The following is a 16,260-nucleotide window of genomic DNA, read 5'->3' as shown; positions in this document are numbered from 1 at the left end:
GTAATTAAATCATATCATATCGTATCAAATATATTACAACTTTCCAAGGTTATCTCATCTATTTAGTACTATTATAACAGCTAAGAAAGGAAAGTATCTGGTGGTAATGCCCTCCAGATGGCTGTGGGAACGAAGGGCTTGAAAGTGGAGGAGTTGACAACGGATCGGAATGGAAATTTGAATTTAAATCGCAGACCGCTGGATTTTGCAACAGTTGGCACGTGACGTCAGGTTCAGTTTTTCCCAGAAACTCAGCCCTCCGGCAATTATGGTCCATTATCCCCGCAAAAAGGGGGAGGGGTCCAATTATGGTGATGTAAGACATGGGCAGATGTTGTGAGCTTAGCATATTATAACCACAGATAGCTGGCAAGTATGTATGTGTGTGCATATTATATATATATTTAATGGATTCCTGTAAATAATCTGCGTGCGTTTATCTGAGATTAGCTTAAGACACGTAAGACAACGAGAATACAAAAAAAAAAAAACATTTACATATACAATAGATTCTTGTTTGTTTCTCAACACGAGTTATTCGATTTGTCAAAAAAAAATAATGTAGATACATATATCATATCATTCAGGAACGATCTTTACGTCCGGCAGATGCAGAGGGTGTCCAGAAGGAAGACGGCCGCATTGATGATCATCAGGGAGCCGGCACCGATGGCCTGGCGCTTCCTGTCGGTATTCAGGATGCCGCCGTGCCACTCGTCGATCACCAAAGCTCCGGAGGCCACGAACAGCAGACAGCCGGCCAGCGAGAACAGGGCATTCAGTCGCTTCTCCACCAGGGAGTTGATCACGTGACCTAATAAGAAAATATAGGAAATAAATATATATTTAGGAAGTAATAGGTAATAACTCACCGATCAGCAAAACGCCACAGATAACCGTATAACCTCCAATGGTTCCGGCCACAATCACCGGATGGGAGGACATATTGCCAACCGTCTCGTACAAAACAATGCAGGCAATGGCGATGGCCTAAGTGGGGTGAAAAGAAGATGCAGTAAAGATTAGCAGGGTTAAAGTAAAGTTTTTCATGTAAAAAAAATTGTTCAAATCGGACCATTGATTAAAAAGTAATGAACGAAGAATGTTGTGCGCCTGCAAGCAGTGCAAGCAGTCGTGTTGCTGCAGTGGATTTCTGCTTGTATATCTATAGTGTTCTTTCTTGTTTTAAATATTTTTTACATTTTTATAGGACAAATAAAAAAAAACAAATACAATTCACTTTTAATTAGACTTAGAATTTTAATTTTCATGGCTTAAGGAATAAAACAAATATTTCAAGAGCCCAATATAACGAAAATATCGCCTACGAAGATAGCTCCAGTGGCGAGACTCAGGATGCCGGAGACCAGCAGCACTTCCCTGTCCTCCTGCGACTTGCAGTATCCCAGCCACTGGTCCAGGATAATAACACCCGTGGCCACGAACAGGACAAAGCCGCCGATCGAGAAGAGGATTTCGAGGCGCTTGTCCACACCAGTGCCGCCCACATGTCCTGTGAAATGAATACATCCACTATAACTCTTCAACGGGATCCAATATTTCAGGATTAAACGAATTTACCTGTGGCCAGAATAAAGCAGGTGATAAGGTAGCCGATTAGAGTGCCATAGACCACCATCGCTTGCCTGATAAAGGTCAGATCCGAAATGCTCTCGATCAGCACAATGCTCATGACGATAAAGACCTGGGAGTTAAGAACTCGGTGCTCAGCAAATGTGACGGACAAAAATTCATAGACGGACAAACTCAGAGACAGATACGGACAAACGGACAAGCAGAAAGAAGAAGAAGAAAAGAAAGTGTTGGGAACTATCTATAGATCCAAAACGAATTGACATAAAAATCTTTAAAAAAAAAACAGCGCAATCATTAAATTCTGTAACTGCCTTGTGAAATTAAAAGTCTAAAAATTATTCCAGGCCCAGCAAATATAAACTTTCACTTGCTTCACGTTGCCAAATATTCGTCAGTACTTTTTTCTATCTATATATTCTGTATATCAAACAAAATTAATCACTTTGGGCCAACACTAAAAGCGAACTGATAATTTTAACCGCGCCAAGTACTTAATGGCATTTATTTCTGACCATATGCTACAGTACTGAGTACTCCCTTCTTTGTTTTATGTTTTCTTGCTTGTCTGACAAAAACGACCGGAAGTTCGGCCACAGTGCCAAAAATATTACTAAGAAATCTAGCCAGAAAATATAATATTAAAGTAATTAAAACTATACAGAATTTTTCTTTATTTATTTAAAAATAAACAAAATATTATTTTATAAAAAGTAATGTTTTTCCGAAGGGCTTTCCTTAACAAACAACCATAAATAAAATTCATTCAGTAATTTAATGTGCTTGTCACATCTTCGGCTACCAAAAACCACTTCATATATCACCATAATCACCATAGAGAGTGGCGACAAAAGCCGCGGAATTAATTCGACACCCACACCCCCTTATTTGCTTATCAAATATGAAAATTATTCCGATATTGCCAGGCAGAGCGACAAAATGACAGCGACAGAAGATATACGGGTTTAATGGCGATAAATTGACGAGCCATCGAGGGCCAATACGCAACAGTGGGCCATCGCTAAGTGTGACACACCCGCAATCAATCAATTAGCAGACGACACCGCTAATTGGTTTCGCGGAAAAATTCCGACGTAGGATGCAGGAAAAGAAGGAAAACCCTGTTGACATTGTAATGCAAGGAGGGCTAGTAGTAGGTCATTAGGTCATTAGAAGTCCGGAAAAGGGGGAGAAGGTAAGGTAAACAAATGCCAGTTAGCCATATTCATATCTCTCCTCCCCTCCATAAAATATAATTTGTTTATGGAACTGTTTGGGGTTTGTTTGGTTTTCTAGTTATTTAGGAAGGCACCTCCTGTGTCAATAATTACCTATTGTTTGCCATTTATTTATACCCGGACATTTATCAATATACATTTAGATATTTTTATGTGCGCGGCTTGTTTATTGTTTAATTGCCACGCCCCCCAAAAAAGGAAATCGGAGATGGGGGATTTGGGATTGGAAGTCCCAAAAACGACATTAACACCCAAATAATCGCGATTATTACGCGACTAACGACGCATTTATTTGGGGAACGGGGCCTTATAGATGTTGTTTTCTATCCCATTAGCATTGGAAAAACGCCGACTATGTTTTATTAATTGATTAATAGATTGATTTTATGGCTTTCGGGGAAATCTTGAAGAGGAAGTCATGCTGGTAATTTTTATACATTTTATTAAAATTAATATAATTAAATTATTATATTTTAAACAGACACAAATCTCCTAAAATCCATTAAATTAAAATTACTCATCCCGCTTTTGGCCAACATTTTTTTTTTGCGAATCCTTTTGATGGTTTACAATAAGAAAATAAAATAAACGTTTTCCTCGAATTATCTCAACTATGAAATGTGCTTCCGCATGACTAAGAGTTGTTTACTTCTGATGACCGCCGGCATTATTTACAAATTATATTCTCACCAGTTGATTGGCAAAGTTGCTATACCGCAAATAACTGGGGAAAACCCAGGCCACGCCCCCGAAAAATAAATAAGCCAAAAATAGTCGGACTTTGACAGAAATGAAAAGCCAAAAACCCAGCAAAGCCGTAGATCAATTTTATTTTTTATTTGCAATTGATATTGTTAGTATGGGCCATTCATTATTCGGCCACCTGACATGCCACGCCATTCAGGGAATTTTCGGGGGGCAAGGCGAAAAGCACAAATCAATTAAATACATTTTCAAGAAAACGGTGGATAGGAAAAGCAACAACAACAACAAAATAAACAGCAAATTGTGCGCCTTCCCGATTTGCAGTTAAAGCATTTATTAGCCCGTAAAAATATTTACGAGCCGGGTTGCCGGAATCGAAACGAGGGGTAAATGGTCGAATGTGTTCTTATCTCTCGCTGGTTCCATTTCTATTTGCCTGCCAGCTCACACACCCCAAACAGGAGACAAATATTTGATTTTCACTCTTACCAAAAAAGAAAATATACTAATACAAAATAATATTAATCGAGGTTGCTTTGGCTTTTTTACAGGCAGCTAATAAAGGAACAGCCAGGGCCCAATTAGCCATTCGGCGGGCACTCGATTGTTTACCCAATGCAACCGACCTTTCGGCGAGCGCACATGGCGTATGCGTAATGCGTGCCAGATTTCTCAGCTTTTTCGGCCATGTGCACGATGATGTCATCGTGGTAGCTGCTGTGCCGGGCTGCACTCAAAAAAATGGAGTTCTTCTGGACTTTCACTTAGTTTGAAACAATATATTGATTTAGTTCTGTTTAAAACATATATTTTAGGATACACAATTCTCCTAACCTAATGGATTTTATGCCACAATTTTAATAAAATAACACCTAAACCACTATTTAAATTGATTGAAAGTATTTAATTTTAAATGAATTGTGTTAGCAAATTTGCAGATTTAAACGGTATTTATTGAATTATTTATTTAAAATTTATATATAAATTTATATTATATATTTATATATAAAATGAATTAAATAATTTGCCAAATACCAAAATTCATTTAAAATCTATATCAATTCAATTAATATTGAATTTAGCTCAGTGTGGACTTTGTTTTTTATTTTCTAAGCCAATAGTGATTAGTAAGTGCAATGGGCGAACGGCGAACGTGATTGCACGCCCGCCTTATAGAGAGGGTGTGGCCGGATTGGGATGGACGGACATGATCCGCATTACAATAAATCGAGTGCCCGGCAAGTGGGTCGTCGGATTGCAGTGATGCAATCATCGGAATGAGTGGCAGTTGACTCATTTGCCGGGAGCCTAGCTCAAGATCACTGAATAATGTCAGGCACATTTAGGAATGATGATCTTATATTCCACACATATCTGTATGTATACTTTGAGCAACACCCTTCAACTTGACAAGTGAATAAAGTGAAATTCCTAATATATGTATATTTTTACTTAATATAAGAGGAATGCGAATATTATACCTATATTTTACAATAGAAAATGGAACAAATTTCGATTCCAGTTTGACTGATTGCCGTGATGATTAATTCTTAAAACAAGCAAGAGTCCAAGTTAAACCAGATGTCTCAGCGAAGTAAACAAATATTTGTATATAAACATTCGCTTGCATTTACAATCATCTCTTAGCTTACTCTGCAAAAACACTTTTGTGCAAGAAGATAAGAATTACTTTCAAGAGATGACATTCATAAGTCAACTTCTGACCGATTGTGGAGCATTCAATTGAGTAAATAAAAATATAATTCATTTAATGCGAATTCAATTAATGAAGGCAGGCAGACAACCTTATAGATTAAAATAAATTATGATAAATCGCTTAATATCGTACAATTAATGTGGAGCTTTTTAAATTGATATTTAAGACAAAAGGTATTTTTTTATTATTCTAAACTCCTGTTTGTTTCATTAATAATATATATTGAATGGTAAAAATTAGATTATTTTTTCTTCTGGGTTAGTATTACTCATTTCCATCTATAAGTGCTAAATATGTATTCATATTCCAGCATTATCTTCAGACTGGCTCTCTTTTAAGCTCACAGAATCGTTGCAATGATGTCATTTGTGCTTGGACCAAAAATAAAACCTGGATCATGGGCACGATTATAATAAATTCAAGCCCGGAATTTAAAATTTTCGACATGCAACTACTAAGTTTGACAATTTGCAAGCCAATTACCTTTGAATGGGGATATAAATAAAATAGTTTGGCAGAATAAATTACTATTGAAAAGAATGATCTAATGTCGGCTTGTTTTTTAGCACCTATTAGACCCCTGGGAACCCCAAAAAAAAACTGAAACTCAGGAGGGGGAGAGGTCATGACATCATTGAGCCGAGAGCACGCATTAATCCCCAAAACTACGCACCCAAAAACAAAATTCAGTAAAAGAGTAACAGAAACAATGAAGTCATAGTCATGTTTTGTTGTGGTCCAAAAACCGGTTGCTCTTTTTTTCAAGACCGGGCATTATTTTCGGGGTATGAGAAAGACAACAATAGCAGAAACTCTAGAGACGCAACAGGAAATTGATTGAAATCGGGGAAGCAGAAAGGCAGACGCTCACAAGAAAAGAAAAACATTGTATACAGTCGAAGTTGCAGCTGCCACATATAAAATTTGACTTAAATTCGATGTTTATACGCTTGTCATTTGGTTAAATAAATATTCTTAGTCGAATTATACAATTTTAAAGCCAAAATTTCAGTCCAGAATTTTTAAATAAATATTTTACGGATTTTAAATTCTACAATTTTACTTTATTATTAAAATAGTATTATAATTAATAGTTATTAAATAAAAAAACGAACTCTGACCAGATAATGAAAGGATAAAATGACTAGAATATTAAACTAAGATTATAATAAATATTTTTTAGCATAGACATTTAATTTAAATATTTTCCAAGAATTTAGCCAATCATAAATGGCATTAAAAAATACAAAATGCTGATAAGCAGTCACAAATTGTGTTATTTGTAAATAAAAATTCAATCTAGCGGCTTTCCACAGATATCTTTTGATCGTATTTATTTTGGCGTCCTCGAGCTTTCGAGATTTCAAGATACGCGGTATTTTGTAATTCAATTACTCACCAGCTCAATGATTTTCAGCAACAGGCGATTGTTGAACTCCATGGCACTCAATTGAGATTTCGCTTTCGTTGGCTTTAATTTGATCGGATTGGATCAGATCGGATAGTGTCGGATATAATGATAGTGCGCTGGATTCCGGGTGCGTGTTGATTCCACGGCGTACGCAAGTGAACTGAACTGGCCAAGAGCGTCGTCGTCGCTCGCTTCCAAAGCTCCAGAGTGCCGTCGACGTCGACGCGTCGGCGAAGTCAGCGAAGGCAGAGGCGTCACCCAGCCAAAGTTAATGCCCATGTTTACCTTCAAAAAACGCAATTAGCTCGGATTTATGGATACATCCGCCGGCACAAGAGCTAAAAGGATATTTTCTCAGAAAACTAATCGTGTTTTAACTATTTATGATGGATGTTTTTGAATCAAATAGATATAAAGTAAGCGAAATAAATAGATTCCTTTTAAAAAAGTATTTCAAAATATTGCAAATAATTAAAAAAAAAAAATTATAATAATAAATATGTATGTAGAAATTTAAAAAAATATTTTAAGGTTGACTGAACAACATAAATAATATTTTTTTAATTAAAACACTTATCAGTAAAATTATAGGCAATTCTCTGATTAATGAGTCTAATTTGGCTTAACTTTTCCATCACAAATTACAAGTGCATCACGAACAAGTTCCTAAAGCATTAAATATAAACTTTCGTTTTCATAAATTATCTTAAAAACTCTATATTCACTACGAAATTGATTACAATAGATGTGTTTAAAATGTATTTCCTAATCTAGAGTTACTATACAGACGCAGTCCAGAAGATTGACTTAGGAATTATGTAAAAAAAAACAGAGAAAATAATCTGGCAAATCTTGTTCAACCAACTATAGAAGCGCCCACATAGGCCAGTGCTCGCTCCGCCTCAAAGGCAGCCACGTATTGGGGCTCCAGCGTGTTGATGGCCCGCTGGGTGAGCAGGGCGATGTTCTTCGTTTCGCCGTGATCCCGCTCGAAGGCCAGATACTCGACCCAAACGCGCGGCTCTGTCTTGCCGAAGTAGCAGGCCATGAAGTCGTAGCACATGCGCCAGTACTTCAGGCTGGCCGGGTTCTGTATTGGAGTAAAAAGTGAAATTTAAAGGAGAGAGTCTTTCTGGTATACAAGAAAACCTACGTGAACGGCGGCACTGGACTCCAGCTGGACCATTTGGCGGTGCAGCGCCAGCGACATGGGCGGCTGTACGGCCAGCTTGGCGTACTCCTTGCGCGCATCATCAACGGATCTCTCCTGCCACAGATAGCGAAGGTAATCGGAACGCAGATCGCCAAACTCCGGCCACGCCGACTTGCAGGCCAAACCGTAGATCTCGTCCAGCCTGCTGGCGCCCAAAGTGTCCTGCCGCGTGTGATAATACAAAAGGACACTGCGCCACAGCGGCAACGCCTCGCTGCCCATGCTCTTCTGGATCTTCTGGAACATCTCATAGATCAGCGGCTCACTATCGCTCTGGATGTGCGTGGCCAGCAGCAGTTCGTGCATCTCCACAGAGGAATCGGTCTTCAGGGCCTCCGTTAGAATGGTGACAGCCGCCTCCCTTCCACTCGGTGCTGTGCAGAGCATTTTCCTCAATATAGCGTAGTGCTTCACACCCATCATTTGAGAGCGATGGCCCGCTTGCAGGGCATCCGCCAGGCACTGTTGCTTGAGGATGCGCTCTGTCTTGCCGTCGCTGTTTAGGGCCAGCATGGCATCGAGGTACATATTCCAGATCTCCGGCGTTTGCAGCTGCTCCACCGCCGATTTGTAGACCGTCACGCAGAGCTGAATGCGTCGCTTGAGCGAGCGGGCATTCACCGAGCGGGATTTCTTGCTGGCGGGCTCCTCGTCGCTGGTATCCAGTTCCTCGTCCTCCAAGTCGCCCAGATGAAAGCCGCGCAACTCGCGCTGGGCGAGCAGATCCCAAAGGCCCGGTTCGCGGGGGAATTTCTCCTGCATGTCGTCGATAATCAGACGCTGCAGCTTGCCCGTCAGCTCCTGATAATCCTCACAGCTCTCGAGGAGCTTCACAAAGTAGTCCAGCTGCGTGATATTGGCCATGCTGTTGCGGTAGACCGCCTCCACGCGTTCCAGCTTGATGTCCTGCTCGGAGATCGTGTTCTCGTCCAGCGTGCGTTCGTCATTGGCCAGGGCGGCCTCCTTGAGCATAATGTCAAAGAAGCACTTGTTGAGGGTCGGCGAATCCGAGTGGCGCTGCAGACCGCGCAGCAGAATGTCCTTGACGCGGTCGATATTGAGGCGGTTGTACTCGTACAGCCACATGGCGGCATCCACCCAATAGTCCGGAACATCGCCGTGGTACTAGAGTTGTTAGGAATTTATAGTTATAAGTGAGTGAAAGTGAGCAGAGCGGCAAATGCACCCACCAGCAGCATCTTCTCGTAGATGCCGGCCACCTCGACGGGATTGGACTTCTTGCTGAACTTGATCCAGTTGCTCCACAGCCGCCGGTCGTGGGTGAACTTGCCGAGAGCCTCCCTGTACAGACGCATGATCCGCGTGGCTATGGAGGTCTTCAGACCGGTCAGCTTCACGTGCATCTTCTTCTCCTTGTCCTCGATGGTCAGGTGCATGTGCTTCTCGTACAGAATGAACTCCAGGTAGTCGGTGATGCTCTGGTGGCTCTTGTTGATCTTCAGGAACAGGCGTTCCCGCCGCCCGACGATTTCTCTGGAGGATTAAGTTAATGAGTTAAGGTAAAATGCTAGGTGGACCTGGATCACCCACCTGACTTGATCCGCCGTGAATACGCTGTAGTTCTTCATCTGCTCGTACTCCGGCAGCAGGCGCTCCTGCATCTCAGCTATGAACTCGCCCATGTTTGCCTATTTAATGCTTACTAATATAATAAAAATATTGTTTATTTCTTGAGAAACAGGCGCACGTGCAACGCAACGGTCGGTTATCGATTATCGATTGTGGGCGGGCAGTTGTCGATATCGGATAGGGATGGGAATAATAATAAAAAATTCTAACAAAAATAAAATATATTTTAAGGATACGCTTAATAAATTCAGTTCTTAATAGTAATACTTAATCAAACTTAAATTAAAATAAGAAACCTAGATAGAAAATGAATAATATTTGTTACATAAAACCATTATTTCTTTTTCGGTAATTATATATCTTCTATGTAAATTTGTAAAATAAATAAAAACTAATAATTAAACCTACTCTGCTACACCTGCTGTGCCATCGCTAGCGATAGCTGGCCGATAGTTCGCAGCGTAGGAGTTGCCCATCGCCAGGCCATCTTCTTCTTCCACCGCGCAAAATCACGTATAAATAAAAATTTCGTTGGGACGCCGAGAAAATCAAAATAATAGCATCCAAACCCAAACAATGGCCGAATTCTCAGTGGAACGCGTCGAGGACAAGCGGACGGTGAACGGGCGCACCGAGTACTACCTGAAGTGGAAGGGCTATCCGCGCAGCGAGAACACCTGGGAGCCGGTGGAGAATCTCGACTGCCCCGATCTGATAGCCAACTTCGAGGAGTCGCTGAAGAACAACAAGAAGGAGACCAAGAAGCGCCTGTCCACCTCCTCCACGCCGGACTCCATTCGCAGCAAGCGCAAGAGCTTCCTGGAGGACGATGCCGAGGAGCAGAAGAAGCTGATTGGCTTCGAGCGCGGTTTGGAGCCCTCGAAAATCCTGGGCGCCACCGACTCGTCGGGCCATCTGATGTTCCTGATGAAGTGGAAGGGCAGCGACCATGCGGATCTGGTGCCCGCCAAACTGGCCAACATCCGGTGTCCCCAGGTCGTCATCCAGTTCTACGAGGAGCGCCTCACCTGGCACACGGGCAGCGGCAATGGTAATGGCAATGGCAACGGGAACACCGGCAATCTGGCCTCGGGCAGTGTGGGTGGCAGTGGCGCCGGCGACGACACGGCTCCCGGCAGCGTGGGCACCATCGGCGGCGGCAGCAATGCCGGCGAGGGCGGCGACGAGGAGCAGGAGGAGCAGGAACAGGAGGCCGAACCGGCCAGCCCCGCCGGCAGCGTCAGCCAGGACCAGCAGGAGCCACAGGACCAGGACGAGAACGCCAAGCCCGAGGAGAGCAGCGAGCTGGACAATGGCCAGCCGGATGCCGACGACTAGTTGGATTCTAGATGGATACATACACGCCGTCTTAACAATTTCGATCTATACATAATATATACATATTTGGTAGCGTAGCCCGTAAGCTTAACGATCGATGATTAACTGAAGTTCTTGTAGTACATACTTAAGCTATAAGTTGAAATGTGACATTTTTTTTTAAATATCACCCTCTTATTTCGAATCCCCCGAAAAATGTTGTTGGAGGAGCACAAAAATCTCTGTGTAAAATACAATCGACCCGACGAAAGGGGAGCGGCATTAGGGAGCTTAAGTTCGGGAATTCCGACGATCCTCTTAATCCATTTATTTTGTTTGTTTTTTTGTGACCACTGTAAAGTAATAAAGTTTGCACATTTTCAAATTGGCAATCTTTCCCTGCGGAAATCAAAAGACGCCAATTGTGCTGCCCACTTGGCTACTTAATGGCCAGGTTTTTAGCTACTTTTACGAAAGGCAGTTCTTAAGTTCCTTGCAATCCCTCAATTCAGCTCATTTGCCTTAATTCCTTCTCATTTTGAGTTGTTAATTTGTTCGGTTGAAAACAAAAACACTTGTAACTTTGTAGATTGTATGAATAAAAGAGTATAAAAACTTAAATATTGTATATACTTGACGCTTTTATGGAAATCTCTTTAGAAGTTAGCAAAAAGTATATTTTAATATCTACCTTTAAAATTTCTATGTATTTTCCATTGGCAATATAGAGTTTAAATACACATATAATCAATTGAAAAGTGTTTGAATGTGTCTGAATTTTTAGGTTGTGTTTTAAAATGTTTTTTACCTAGAAACAGAAAACCCATATTTAAACATTTAGCTTTTTTTCCGCTCATCTCTGTGACATCGATAGCAGCCGCCTATCGATTGACCCTCGATAGACGCCGGCAAAGTGTAAACCAAAAAATTAAACTTTTTTAATTCCCATTTTTTAATGTAAATAAAAGGAGGAAAAGCTTGAAAAGATGAGCCAAACGAGCTCCATGAAGCTGCTGGGCGCCCGCAACATGTCCTGCATTGTGGAGCGCATGGAGTGGAACAACAAGATGGACCTGATTGCCTACGGAACGGAAAAGGGTGAGCCTCTCAAGAATTGGGATTTGCATAGAAAACAGAGAGATTTATGGGCATTTTCCATTTTTACCCGTTGTATAGGCGAGGTGGTCATCCAGCGGCTCAACTGGCAGAAGATCGTCACCTTTCCCACGCCCGGCGAGGATGTGCGGGTGCGCTCCCTCAGCTGGCAGATGGACGAAACGCTCCTGGCCGTGGGCTACAGCAATGGCAAGGTGGCTCTGCTGGACGCCGAGAGCGAGACGATCATCTCGGGCCTCATCTACGAGGATGACATCAAGAAGGTCTACTTCAGCAAGGCCATCAATGCGCAGGAGAACTTAGGTTACAATCCATCTGGAAAATATAAGAAAATTCCCTTATTAACATCCTTTAATCTTGATTTACAGGCACCTACACCTGCAATGCGAAGGACAAGCACCGCCGGTTCCTGCCCAAACTGCAACCGCTGACCAATATCGATCCCTGTCTGAAAACCCTCGACCAGAAGTCCTTTCCCAAGGGTTCGCCCTGCTTCCTCGTGGTCATCATGCGCAGCGGCAAGGTGCATCTACTGCTGCTCGGCGCCCTGCAGGCGGGCAGCATTGATCTCACCCAGCACATCCTGCATCCGGAGCAGTTCGATGTGTACGATGTGCGGCTAAATGGCGACTTTAATGCCATCTATGCCCTGCTGAGGGACGGCCAGGAGCTGAAGATGCTGCACTTTCACAACCAGGTGCTGCAGGAGTGCATGGCGCCCATGCTGGAGCTGGCCACGCACTGTGCGCACATCCTGGAAACTAAGAAGTAATTATATACTAAGTTATAGGTTGATTATAAGCCATTACTCCCCTTTTAGCTACATAAACGACACACAGCAATGCCTGACGGAGGCCTGGGAGACCGTGCAGCTGGAGATGGACAACAAGCTGACCAAGTACGCCAATTCCCAGCCCTACGGCTTGATCTCGGCCCATTTTTTGGAGCTGCACGTCTTTGGATTCGCTACCTTCGAGGTGGAGGAGTTTCTGTTCGAGTGAGTTTTCCGTTTAAAGCCTGAGCCACTTGCTTATCCTTTCTTCCACTAGAACGCTGTCCGAGAAGGGCTTCAAGAAGATCGCCAACTCGGTGGACTTGAGTCTGAGCAATCTGCAGAGCCTGGTGTTCAAGCAGCTCAATGGATCCGCCATCAACATGTTCTATTTCCTCAACACAATCGCCGGCTTTGGTCGCATGTCGCATTTCTTCGAGTCCCTCATCTCACCCGAGGTGGCCAATGAGGCAATGCGCGCCTGCGGAGCCTTCGTGCTCAAAGTACACGAACTGCAGCGAACGATCGACACTTTGGTGTACGACATGAAGCTCTTTCACGCCTGGATGATATTCACTATACTCCGGCTGTCGCATCAGGAGATTCCCGACGACCTGGTGCTCACCGAGGAGGAGAATATAGCAATGGCCGACTTTCTGTGCGCCATGGAACCCGAGCTGGAGGATCGCAGCGATGATGATGAGGGGGAAGACGATGTGGAGCCGCTTTCCGAGGTGGAACTACCCCAGGCACGCAGCAAATTCAATCTGGAGCGAGTGGGCCAGTATCTGGAGAATGCCTACTTGTCGCAGCCGCACACCCGGGATCCCAGCCAGCTGTGGGAGGAGATGGTGGCGGAGAATGAGTGCCTAAATGACTGCCGGCTGTTCGTCCCGCACGACAAGCAACTCTCGCTCGTCCAGCAGCGCGACAAGATGTTCAATGCCATCGATGCAGTGTTTCACAAGCCAACGGAGAGCATTAGCGGAAGTTTTAAGCTTTCCTCCGCCGTGATTTGCAACGATCTGCCGCCCATGGAACCGGGCGAGGGGCTGGAGGATCGGGAGATAGTGACCTGCAGCTATTACGTGAACGAGGCCGCGCGCAGCGACATGTTGGCCTGCACGATTAGCTGGCAGGAGGCCATGATCCTGGAGGTCAGTCGGGCGGGCGATGGCCTGGTGCGCTGCATGCGCATTCAACTGGAGCCGGGATTGTTCTCCTCGGCCCATGAGGATTTCTACAATCTGCGCTTCGTCGATTTGCAGTTCTACAACGAATCCTCGCTCTCGATTCTCGCCCAGTCCACGAGCGCCGTTTCTGGCATGCGTCCGCACAGCTTCTTTATACAATTCTCGCTGAGTGCGGCGCGCAATCAGTGCACCCAGCATCAAATGGGACCGCTGGTCAAGCTGAAGGAGGCCACCGTGACGCACAGCATCCACGATGTGGTCGATGGGGCCGCCTTTAAGGGTTTGGATGGCCTCTGCGACATGCTGGCCGTCTCGGGCAGCCGGAAAGTGGCCACAGTGCTGTCCGATCGCAAGCGCAAAATGACCATTTTCGAAATGGAGATCGAGGAGGAGGAGGACGACACGGAGATGTCGCAGGCCTCGTTCCTCGAGATCAGCAAGGAGTCGGTGCTGGCCGGGGTCGTGGATTCGGAGAAGCCAGATGGGTAGTTCTTTAGTCTTTATAAATTCAAATGGAATGATAATTATAATTTGATAATTTAAGATCGTGGAACTTGAATTATTCAAATAATTACATATTTCGTTGGTGGAATTTCTGTGTTTTTGAATGGAAACCATATTACAGAGTTCTGTAATTTTGTATTATAATATTTTCTAATATTTTTGCAAAATTTACTGCTTGTATCATTAAAAATTCGATATATATTTAACCGTTACAAAACGATGAAATTAAATTATTCAAATAATTACATATTTCGTTAAAGGAATTTCTGTGTTTTTAAATAGAAACTTTTTTTTCTAATATTTTTGCTAAATTTACTGTTTGTATCATTTAAAAATGTAATATATATTAATTGCTACTAAACGATGAAATTGTGTTAATCAAATAATTACATATTTCGTTAGAGTAATATACGTGTTTTTAAATAGAAACTCTTTATAATACTTTTTTTTTTGCTAAATTTACGGCTAGTATCATTTGAATTCTATATATATTTGACCGCTACAAAACGATGACCATAACTATCGGCACAAGTATCGTCGGCAGGTGGAGAGGACCAAAAACCCCATCCCTAATAGCGTGGCACGAGAATAAAAATAATATAGGCAATGCAGAAAATAAAAGGGAAAACAAAGCCAAAACGGGAGCCTGCAGCCATGGAAGTGGAGGAGAACGAGACGGAGGAGGAGGCGCCCCAGCCGGAGAAGGAGGAGGAGGAGCCCGCCTCCGAGGACGACGATGAAATGGACCTGGCCAACTTCAAAGTGGGTTCCACTTCGTCCGCAAGCGCCGCTCCCGCGAAGAAACGCAAGCGAGGCATCATCTACATATCCAATATTCCCAAGCACATGAACGTGACGCGGCTGAGGGAAATCCTGGCCGAGTACGGGACCATTGGAAGGGTCTACCTGCAGCCGGAGAAGCTGTCAAGTGAGTGGTGTGCGATTGGGGTGTTTAATTTAATCTGGAAACCCCTTTTACAGGTGCCAAGGCCAAGAAGAACAAGCGCAAGCGCTACAACATCCACTTCACCGAGGGCTGGGTGGAGTTCGAGTCGAAGCGGGTGGCCAAGCAGATCGTTCCGCTGCTGAACAACAAGCAGATCTCCACGCGCAAGAAGTCGCAGTTCTACGACTCGCTGTGGAGCATGAAGTACCTGCCGCGCTTCAAGTGGGTCCATCTCACCGAGCGGATGAACTACGAGCAGGCGGTGCACAAGCAGCGCCTCCACACGGAGGTCTCGCAGGCCCGCAAGGAGACGACCTTCTTCCAGAACAATCTCGACAAGAGCGAGTTCTTGAAGAAGCAGGCCAAGAAGGCCAGGAAGGCTGAGAGGGCTGAGAAAGAGGCTGAGTGAGAGCTGAGCCCGCGTTAGACTGTTGTTTCAATACTAGACCGATTGGAAATATACCTAAATTAAGCATAAAAACTGTTTGAATAACTGAGTTCAAATTGACCGCTCCTTTTTTTCTGTTAGTAACCGCTGGCACTTAACAGAATTGTTATCGGTGTTTTAAGAATCTAACATTTGAGAGCGCCATTGCGGATGAAAATGGAAACATTGTTTTAAAAATATCGCGACTTGGAATATTTCGCACATCCCATCCCTACTGCGTCACCCTCAATTTAACAGAATGTTAAGATACAGTGGCAGAGGGGCTAACAGCTCTGCCAATGTATCTTAACATTTCTGCTAAACTAACAGGAGTGAGGGCGCCACTGCGGCCAAAATGGGAACCAGTTTAGTATTTCAGTATTTTATTTTTGGATTAGTATTTTTCAATAAGTGTGTAAGAGTGTTAAGATACAACGTTTTCTTACATTGGCAGAACTGTTACGCCTCTGCCGCTGCTCTGCCAATGTAAGGACGTTGTATCTTAACATTTCTGTTAA

The 16,260-nt window shown here is 43.4% G+C and overlaps 6 protein-coding genes across 7 annotated transcripts; 3 read left to right on the top strand and 3 right to left on the bottom strand.

Annotated features, from left to right (window-relative positions):
• Window positions 1–378: 378 nt before the first annotated feature.
• LOC108056131 (protein snakeskin) lies at window positions 379–6,831 on the bottom strand. Its single transcript, XM_017139819.3, has 3 exons — window positions 6,653–6,831; window positions 873–990; window positions 379–814 (listed from the first exon to the last, which is right to left on the bottom strand). Exons 1-3 carry the CDS (start codon window positions 6,692–6,694, stop codon window positions 597–599), a joined length of 378 nt encoding a protein of 125 aa, XP_016995308.1. The 5' UTR covers window positions 6,695–6,831; the 3' UTR covers window positions 379–596.
• Window positions 1,296–1,796, bottom strand: LOC138913950 (protein snakeskin-like). The gene is made up of 2 exons (XM_070219278.1): window positions 1,582–1,796; window positions 1,296–1,513 (listed from the first exon to the last, which is right to left on the bottom strand). The coding sequence occupies exons 1-2, from the start codon at window positions 1,691–1,693 to the stop codon at window positions 1,296–1,298; spliced, it is 330 nt and encodes a 109-aa protein (XP_070075379.1). The 5' UTR covers window positions 1,694–1,796.
• Window positions 6,832–7,368: 537 nt separating the features above from the next.
• On the bottom strand, window positions 7,369–9,603 carry LOC108056156 (U3 small nucleolar RNA-associated protein 6 homolog). Its single transcript, XM_017139853.3, has 4 exons — window positions 9,429–9,603; window positions 9,068–9,371; window positions 7,818–9,002; window positions 7,369–7,754 (listed from the first exon to the last, which is right to left on the bottom strand). The coding sequence occupies exons 1-4, from the start codon at window positions 9,518–9,520 to the stop codon at window positions 7,521–7,523; spliced, it is 1,815 nt and encodes a 604-aa protein (XP_016995342.2). The 5' UTR covers window positions 9,521–9,603; the 3' UTR covers window positions 7,369–7,520.
• A 333-nt stretch (window positions 9,604–9,936) lies between these two features.
• HP1b (Heterochromatin Protein 1b) lies at window positions 9,937–10,990 on the top strand. Its single transcript, XM_017139622.3, has one exon. The coding sequence runs from the start codon at window positions 10,044–10,046 to the stop codon at window positions 10,803–10,805; it is 762 nt and encodes a 253-aa protein (XP_016995111.2). The 5' UTR covers window positions 9,937–10,043; the 3' UTR covers window positions 10,806–10,990.
• Window positions 10,991–11,675: 685 nt separating this feature from the next.
• On the top strand, window positions 11,676–14,457 carry APC4 (anaphase-promoting complex subunit 4). Of its 2 annotated transcripts, none has more exons than XM_070218469.1 (5): window positions 11,676–11,882; window positions 11,961–12,203; window positions 12,269–12,668; window positions 12,721–12,891; window positions 12,950–14,457. In XM_070218469.1, exons 1-5 carry the CDS (start codon window positions 11,771–11,773, stop codon window positions 14,352–14,354), a joined length of 2,331 nt encoding a protein of 776 aa, XP_070074570.1. In that variant the 5' UTR covers window positions 11,676–11,770; the 3' UTR covers window positions 14,355–14,457. The 2 variants fall into 2 exon arrangements, with proteins under 2 accessions (XP_070074570.1, XP_016995333.2); XM_017139844.3 differs by having other exon boundaries at window positions 12,721–12,897.
• A 460-nt stretch (window positions 14,458–14,917) lies between these two features.
• Window positions 14,918–15,797, top strand: LOC108056026 (uncharacterized). Its single transcript, XM_017139636.3, has 2 exons — window positions 14,918–15,297; window positions 15,351–15,797. The coding sequence occupies exons 1-2, from the start codon at window positions 14,976–14,978 to the stop codon at window positions 15,722–15,724; spliced, it is 696 nt and encodes a 231-aa protein (XP_016995125.2). The 5' UTR covers window positions 14,918–14,975; the 3' UTR covers window positions 15,725–15,797.
• Window positions 15,798–16,260: the final 463 nt, after the last annotated feature.

The sequence above is a fragment of the Drosophila takahashii genome, chromosome X (assembly GCF_030179915.1).
Source record: "Drosophila takahashii strain IR98-3 E-12201 chromosome X, DtakHiC1v2, whole genome shotgun sequence".
Lineage (NCBI taxonomy): Eukaryota > Metazoa > Arthropoda > Insecta > Diptera > Drosophilidae > Drosophila > Drosophila takahashii.
This window is presented reverse-complemented; position numbering and strand designations above follow the sequence as displayed.

What these genes read in the sequence shown, in the direction of transcription:
- LOC138913950 (XM_070219278.1), bottom strand. Translation starts at nt 1,693, where the DNA reads ATGAGCATTGTGCTGATCGAGAGCATTTCGGATCTGACCTTTATCAGG. An exon ending in CTGCTTTATTCTGGCCACAG is followed by an intron (nt 1,514 to 1,581) that starts GTAAATTCGTTT and finishes TTCATTTCACAG; the next exon opens with GACATGTGGGCGGCACTGGT.
- LOC108056131 (XM_017139819.3), bottom strand. Translation starts at nt 6,694, where the DNA reads ATGGAGTTCAACAATCGCCTGTTGCTGAAAATCATTGAGCTG. An exon ending in TGCTGAAAATCATTGAGCTG is followed by an intron (nt 991 to 6,652) that starts GTGAGTAATTGA and finishes CACCCCACTTAG; the next exon opens with GCCATCGCCATTGCCTGCAT. An exon ending in CTGTGGCGTTTTGCTGATCG is followed by an intron (nt 815 to 872) that starts GTGAGTTATTAC and finishes TTTTCTTATTAG; the next exon opens with GTCACGTGATCAACTCCCTG.
- LOC108056156 (XM_017139853.3), bottom strand. Translation starts at nt 9,520, where the DNA reads ATGGGCGAGTTCATAGCTGAGATGCAGGAGCGCCTGCTGCCGGAGTAC. An exon ending in TTCACGGCGGATCAAGTCAG is followed by an intron (nt 9,372 to 9,428) that starts GTGGGTGATCCA and finishes TTAATCCTCCAG; the next exon opens with AGAAATCGTCGGGCGGCGGG. An exon ending in TCTACGAGAAGATGCTGCTG is followed by an intron (nt 9,003 to 9,067) that starts GTGGGTGCATTT and finishes TAACAACTCTAG; the next exon opens with TACCACGGCGATGTTCCGGA.
- HP1b (XM_017139622.3), top strand. Translation starts at nt 10,044, where the DNA reads ATGGCCGAATTCTCAGTGGAACGCGTCGAGGACAAGCGGACGGTGAAC.
- APC4 (XM_017139844.3), top strand. Translation starts at nt 11,771, where the DNA reads ATGAGCCAAACGAGCTCCATGAAGCTGCTGGGCGCCCGCAACATGTCC. An exon ending in CAATGCGCAGGAGAACTTAG is followed by an intron (nt 12,204 to 12,268) that starts GTTACAATCCAT and finishes CTTGATTTACAG; the next exon opens with GCACCTACACCTGCAATGCG. An exon ending in GTGGAGGAGTTTCTGTTCGA is followed by an intron (nt 12,898 to 12,949) that starts GTGAGTTTTCCG and finishes TTCTTCCACTAG; the next exon opens with AACGCTGTCCGAGAAGGGCT.
- LOC108056026 (XM_017139636.3), top strand. Translation starts at nt 14,976, where the DNA reads ATGCAGAAAATAAAAGGGAAAACAAAGCCAAAACGGGAGCCTGCAGCC. An exon ending in GCAGCCGGAGAAGCTGTCAA is followed by an intron (nt 15,298 to 15,350) that starts GTGAGTGGTGTG and finishes CCCCTTTTACAG; the next exon opens with GTGCCAAGGCCAAGAAGAAC.